Source organism: Acyrthosiphon pisum, chromosome X, assembly GCF_005508785.2.
Source record: "Acyrthosiphon pisum isolate AL4f chromosome X, pea_aphid_22Mar2018_4r6ur, whole genome shotgun sequence".
In the NCBI taxonomy this organism is placed as follows: Eukaryota; Metazoa; Arthropoda; class Insecta; order Hemiptera; family Aphididae; genus Acyrthosiphon; species Acyrthosiphon pisum.
In genome coordinates this window covers 39,510,546-39,517,954 of record NC_042493.1, presented here as the reverse complement: position 1 = coordinate 39,517,954, position 7,409 = coordinate 39,510,546, and the positions used below count along the sequence as shown (strand labels likewise).

The following is a 7,409-nucleotide window of genomic DNA, read 5'->3' as shown; positions in this document are numbered from 1 at the left end:
AACAAATCAAAATATTTGAAAATTTTACCGTGTATACCTAAGTATTTTTGTTTATTTTTTAACTTATAGTATTTAATTAGAAAAACGATCAAAAATGAATTGTAACAGACGTTGAATAATTTTGAATCAAAATATCTAAATAATTTTGATCACACTCAATTACATCATGCAAAAATAATTCAAAAATATTGCCTGGGGGTTGTGACAGTTCTTATTTTATACTTACAAAGTTTTACGATCAGTCTTTTTAATTTTTTGACGGAATTTTTGTCCTCCATGAATGCAGCTATATTTTATGTATGAATATTTTAATGATTTGTTGATTGAAGCATAACGATCAGATTTCATTCTAATAGTAAATCCGTTATAGTACACATTTAACATTTTATAACAAATGCTAATTAATAATACTTTTTTTTTTTAAATTATTATACCTACCTTTTTTCTGCCGAGTGCAATGTTCGATTGTCTCTTACCCAGTAGTCATTTAAGGATGACTGTCTATACTGAGTCATAAACACTTCAACATCTTCATAACAATTAAACTTTTTACCAATATATTGGTTCGACATCATTAAATAACGAAAAATTAAACTTGACAGAACTCAACACAAGCACAACAATAAACAACTAGTGATTCACTTATTAGTTATTTATAGCAATAAATAAATCCATACAAATCATACGATAACAGTTACTATAGTACGATTCCGGCAGTACCATAATTATTATTGTACGATCCCGGCAATACCATAATTATTGTACGATCCCGGCAGTACCATAAATTATTGAATCGCGTTGGAAAAAAATCCAAGTCCCCGCGCATGCGCAATGATAAGAAAAAATTGTCCGGGACTGATAACATTTTGACAATTATCACGCCATCACGGAATTTCCGGGACTCTATCCACACCCTTTAGTATTAGTACTTACCTACCTATTTTATTCAATTTAAGACTTGGGTATAGGTAGATGATTTTTAAGTATAAAATCAATTGTATGTGTAGTAAATACAAACTTAATTTTTCAGTCTCAGATATCTAGTTTTAAAATAGACAAGGAAAATGATTCTCATAGAAATGTGATAAATAATGATGATGTCGAAATAGATATGACACAAAGCTCTACATTTTCAAATTCACTGATAAAATACACTTGTAAGTAGATTTTTAAGTATAAAATCAATTTTATGCATCGTTCGTATAATATTAATTATTTAGTTTTACTTATAAATATCATTATTATTATTCTAATAAGCCTTGATAAATTGTTGTCATATAAAAAAAAAATGATGGTGCTTCAGTGATTAGTAGGGTTTATTTGGAACAAAAAACAAAATAAAGTTATTCGTAAAATATGTGCAAATAGAATGTGAAAACAATAAATATTTTCTCACGGTATTATCGAAATAACGATGTTATCAGTAGATGTGATACCGCGATTGTTATTGAATGTTATTATAAGAAATACGTTGTTAATATTGGTTTAAATTTGAAACATAATGGCAATACATGCATAAAAAATTATTGTTAAATGTGAACTTATCGTTTATGTAGCTATAATGTTTTACGCAAAATGTTAAAGCCATTTACACATTACAATGTTTTCGTCATCCGTATTTTGTAACAGACAGGTGCACGATAGCTGCGAGCCGTTGTTGTTCGAGAAGGTTCGATATCCGCAAAGGCAACAAAACAGATGTATTGGTTTGCAAGAATTTTCGATGAGTCATACAGACGCTACAGACGCTACGATAAAAAATACGTGTACATAGACTTTTGAACAATAGAGTACATACTACCATAAACGGCGTATAAAGACATGATTGAGTTTAACTCTTTGAGGCATGAGATTTTAATGAATGAAAAAACCCGTCTTGCACACAAACTTAGTTTTTAATTTTTTTCAAACTTTTTTTAAACAAAATACTGTTTATTGCTTATAGTTAAATATTCAAAAATTAAAAATAAAAAAAAATTATTTTTTATTTATAAAAAAGAAGTGGGTTAAAAAATGTCCCGCTGTGCAGCATCAACAATATTTTTTGTTTATTCCTTTACGCTGAAATAAATAAAATATATATATCAAAATTCAAAAATTTTTATTATTTTATTTTAAATAACAAATAATTTACAAAACTTACATTTTAACATTTGTGATAATTATTGAAGCAATTTCTTGACTTAGAGATACAAAGTGGTACATCGCATATGGTGCATTTCCAATCTGTGCGAACTTCTTTTTCTTTAGTACTGCAGTGGGCGCATCTTCTTCTCGTCGTCCGTTCTGGCTGATGTGCTGATTGTTCCTTGCGAACAGATGGTGATACAGATGCTCTTTTTATTGAAATAGGCGATGGTGATCCGGAACCTTTCTGTCGGCGTTTTTGAACAAATGTTTTTGAAACGAGGCTTTTTGAGATCTCACGACGAAAATTTTTTAATGTCATTTTTTCTCCTGTTATTTTTGTGTATATAATATGAGAATTCACAATAGCTGCGTCAAAAAAAAAGAAAAATATGCGATGCCACCACTTATGACTTTTTCTATCTATGTGATACATTTTTTTATACTGATCAAATTTATCGACGCAGTTCATGTTCATATTATAGTCCTTAAGTACGCTGGGACAAGGAATCATTGATGTGGTTCCATCTTTAGATTTTCTTTTGACCTCAACGACATTAGTAGGATTATGAAAGTTGGACAGCAAAGTAACTCCTCGTTTGTCTTTCCATTTGACGATTGAAATGTGATATTGGTCACTCATGTTCCAGTCAATGTCGCCCATTATCATGTTTTTATCTAACTCTAATTTTGGCAAGTATTTTCTAGTACTATTAACAGTTCCACAGCAAAAAATACCTTTTGATTTCAGATATGCCAAAAGTGGTACACTTGTGAAAAAATTATCAATGTACAAGTTATGATTTTTATGGTGTAATGGGTTTGTTAGATCTTTGACTACTCGTCCTCCAAAATTTGTTTCGACAGAGTCGCCTCTTTTACCAGTGTATAAATCGAAATTCCAAAGATATCCATGTTTATCAGCTAACGACCATACCTTATAGCCTCTTTTAATTGGTTTTTTAGGCATGTATTGCTTTATAGTTGATCGCCCTTTGAACTTAATCATAGATTCGTCAACTGCAATAATTTTATGTGGGTGGTAATATTTTTGAAAATTTTCTTTAATTTTTTTTAAAAAAGGTTGAACTTTGTACAATTTATCGTAATCTGTTTCACCCCTTTTTGCCATAACCGAGTTATCATTTAAGTGTAGAGATGAGAGTAGCCAACCAAAACGATTTACAGTCATAAGAGAACTTATATAATCATCATGTAAGTCCGAAGATGTAGACCAGTAATCTCTATAGCTTGGATCACGTTTTATACCCATTAAAATATTCATGCCAAGGAAAGTCATTATTTCATTTGTATCTGTAGGAATATAATTTTTTCCCGTTTTCATTTTTATTTGGTATGCATATAAATTTGTTTGGTATACTATTAATTCTAGTATATCATCTGAAATTAAATATTTAAAAGTTGAAAACGGAGTGTGTTCAACTTCAATATCAATCAAACTAGTTGGGCCGTCGGCACACGTAAATTCGGGAAGAGGTTCTTGTGAAAAATCATTATTTTTTGACCACGTTGGAATAGTAAATTCAAAACCATTATTTGATACTTCATTTTCATCAGTATGTATCAATGTATTTTCGGGTGGATTATTTTCGACGATATTGTTTTCTAATTCGGGAGTTTCTGTTGATTTATAATGTGCTTCTTGATTTATTGGCGGAAATAAAGGGCGACGAATCTTACTATTAGTAGGGTAATTTATTTTATGTGTTTGCCTTTTCGAATTACGTGTTTTTACAGGACTGGGTAATAGTAAAACGTTACCTTCATCTAGATTTAAAATCTCTACCAGTTCGTCGTCATTTTGATCCATTGTACCTATCATCAGATAAATGGTTGACTTCCATTACTTCAACATCTTTATCAGGTAAATAAGTTTCATCGGCATCAGAATCATCGTAAGAAGTAAAAGAGTCACTATCGGATGGTATATCTTCGAACAAACACTCGACAATATTTTTTTCATTCATACGCACGCTCATTGTAGAAATTGATCGTACGGCACAGCGGGTTAAAATTTAAACACTGACATATTATTTCATAACGCCTAAAATAATGCCATTTAATGGAGTCCAATCAGTTTATATGAAACCTAAAATGATTCTAAGTAATATATCAAGAGCAAGAACTCTAATTGAAGTACAAAAATAAAATTATAATATTGTAAAGTACGTAAACGCATATGCTCGCGGTACGAAGGTCACCGGATAACTAAATTGGTCATTTCATAGGCTTTATTTAACATAATCGGTTAATTCTTGAAGCTATGGATAAACAAGAATGTAAAATATTTAATAATAGAAACAGATAAACACAGTTTATTAACAGAAATAAAATATTTATATTTATTTTGATGGGTTATTTTTCGTCCCGCTATGCCGAAAATGTATTTATTTTGGTGGGTTATAATTTGTCCCGCTATGCCTCAAAGAGTTAAGTAATTGGTAAACATTGGCACGTAAAATAGTTTGTTGAAGATATTGTACATAATGTAATCGAATCAAAAACTAATGTCTAACCAAATAGTTTGTTTACACACGTCGGGTACACATCAAATATGCGTATGAAAAACTTGTACTCACCGGTCTCCGAAGTGTCCTGGAAAAATGTATCTGGAAATAAACTGGATAGAGATAAAAATGAAATAAGAACTGAAGTAAATAAAAGAACAAATTGTCAAATGACTGGGAAATGTGCAAAGAAATGAAAAAAAAGAAAAAAAAAGGTAGCGATCAACTGTCTTGCACGGATGTTGGAATGCTACGTGCCGACGTGCTGTTGATGTCGTTCAACGGCTTGGTCGTCGCCTCGTACACCCCCCCTTACCCCTACTACTACACTGCGCGCCTTCCAAAGAGTATTATCGCGAATGCCGTAAACATGTTAATCGACACAGAAACGTGGCGTGGTATCAGTTACGAACAGCTTGCTATACCTACCCGCCACATACAGAATACGAATATCGGTATGGGAAAGCTCAAAGCGATTTGCATTTTGTAGTTAATTGTAAATCGTCGTCAGCTTTCGGAGCATCCACGTGAGTAATTATATATTTGCCAATTGGTATATGTATGTGCATAATTTTTTTTTTTTTTAGTATGGACAAACGTACGTTCCACATTCACCACTGTCCTAGTGTGCAAAAAATACCCGCACGCCGTAAGTTTATCAAAAATTAAAAAACTTTGACAACAGGTTTTGATAGGTTAGATTTATTTTGATGAATCTTCTTTATAATCAAATGTATCTGTTTCAGGTTGTTTTAATTGCAACGGTTTCGGGCATATCACCCGTAAATGTGAGTATTTGAAATGCATATATTTTATTCTTAATTAAATATTTATTTTGATGGTAGGAAAAAAAGTCTGTTTTCTAAAGGCCCCCATACACGTCAAACAAATTTGCGCAACCTCTGTGTTTGTGCAAATACGATGTTTGTACAAATTTCGGACACACACGTTCCAATGGCTTGTGCCAACTTTAGTTCAATTTTTGATCTTGTCAAAATATATTCAGTATAAAAATATTCTACAATAATAAATTAATATGTCTGACTCCGATGATAATTGTGCTGCGATAGTGATTGCTTGTTTGACGGAAAAGAAAAAAGTGAAGCGGAAAAGAAAACAGAGGGTGTGGATGAAGGAATGGCTGAAGAAGAGGGATCAATTTAGCCATGATCGCTTAGTAGCAGAACTTAAAATAAGTTCAGCCGTTGATTATAAAAATTATCTACGAATGGATGCAGATACGTTTGGTGAGCTATTGGAAATGATAAGACCTTTAATTGAAAAACAATGTACTTATATGAGGGACCCAATTACGGCAGAACAAAGACTATTGTCTACTTTGAGATACCTTATAAGCGGTGACTCCTTTGAAGAGCTGAAATTCCATACCGCCATTGCAGCTCAAACTCTTGGAAAAATAATTGTTGAGACCTGCGAAGCTTTGATTCACGTTTTAAAAGGATGTATCAAGGTAGGTAAATGTTATGTTATTATTATTGGTTATTTATTAACTGTTATGAAATTATTACATATATTGTATAATTATTTTATTACTTATTAATTATTATAAATATATTATACAACATTTAATATTTATTGATACTGTTTATCGTTAAGAAGATCATTAATTGAATATCTATCTGATGTGGGTGGCTGAGGTGTGACTGGAACTGTTGAATATTGCAATGTATGTGGTTGTTGTTGTGGACTAGGTGTATATGTTTGTAAGTATGGAGAAGGTGGTTCTGAATAATGTGAAGACAATGAAGATGGGCTATAATAGTGAGGATGCTGAATATGACCTGTTAAATGTGTAGTGATTGGTACAGGTGAATGATTAATTGTAACAGAGTTTCTGTGGAGATTGCCCAGTCGTCCTTCATAAATAATGTCGTCAATGAATTTCTTTGCATATAATTGCTGGTCTTCTTTCATTTTTTCGAATTCTATGCCCCACGCCTTTGCCAGGACTTGTGAATCGGAGGTGGGTTTTTGGAGACGTTGACAAGCCATTTCCAATAGTTTAGTCCTTTTAATTTCTTCGTCTGTGGGTGCCTTTTTTTTGAGTTTAAATTTTTTATTCGGTGTACTCTGTGGTATTGTTTGAGATAAAAAGCCATCTTCCTCAACCTTAAAACAATATAATATAATATCATAGAGCTTAAATTCAAATTTAAACTTTATTTTACTTATAAATTATAATATAATATTAATATTTTGTAATTGAAGATACAAGTTCCAAGTTCCAACAGTAAATTTAGTCATTCGTCAATGTAATCCTTTGAGCATTAATATGTTATAGTACTGAGTGCCGATACTGAAATAATATATAAAAACTATAAAATAATATAGTCTGTGTACTAATTGTTATTAATTTGTTTTACTTTATACCAAAACTAGTTGTTTTCCTCCGATGAGATAAAAAAACGTTTATGAGTAAGTTAAACGTATTTAAAAAAAATAAAACTAACTTAACTTTTAACTTAACTTAGTTTTTATTTTCATGAAAATTTGTAACTTAACTTAGTTACTCAAATTCAGTAACTTTATAAAACTAACTTTAACTTAGCTAAGTTATTTTTTATTTTTAGGGATAACTTAAACTTTAACTAGGTAGTTGAAAAAAATTGGGTTAACTTTGCCCAGCTTTGATTATTTGAAAAAGCTAGTATTTTATCGATGGTAGAATTTCACTAAACACTCTCAGCACATTTTCTGTTAGTACACCAAAAACGAAAAGACCCGTTTTTTCAG

The 7,409-nt window shown here is 31.2% G+C and overlaps 1 protein-coding gene across 1 annotated transcript; it reads right to left on the bottom strand.

The window, feature by feature from the left end:
- Positions 1 to 2,146: 2,146 nt before the first annotated feature.
- Positions 2,147 to 4,127, bottom strand: LOC103311932 (piggyBac transposable element-derived protein 4-like). The gene is made up of 4 exons (XM_008191773.1): positions 3,964 to 4,127; positions 3,589 to 3,827; positions 3,247 to 3,441; positions 2,147 to 3,147 (listed from the first exon to the last, which is right to left on the bottom strand). The coding sequence occupies exons 1-4, from the start codon at positions 4,125 to 4,127 to the stop codon at positions 2,147 to 2,149; spliced, it is 1,599 nt and encodes a 532-aa protein (XP_008189995.1).
- Positions 4,128 to 7,409: the final 3,282 nt, after the last annotated feature.

Excerpts from the sequence above, each read along its gene's own strand:
- LOC103311932 (XM_008191773.1), bottom strand. The coding sequence starts at position 4,127 with ATGAGCGTGCGTATGAATGAAAAAAATATTGTCGAGTGTTTGTTCGAA. Across the intron at positions 3,828-3,963 it reads AACCATTTATCTGATGATAG|TAAGATTCGTCGCCCTTTAT; the intron begins GTACAATGGATC and ends CCCTACTAATAG. Across the intron at positions 3,442-3,588 it reads GTGTGCCGACGGCCCAACTA|ATACAAATGAAATAATGACT; the intron begins GTTTGATTGATA and ends ATATTCCTACAG.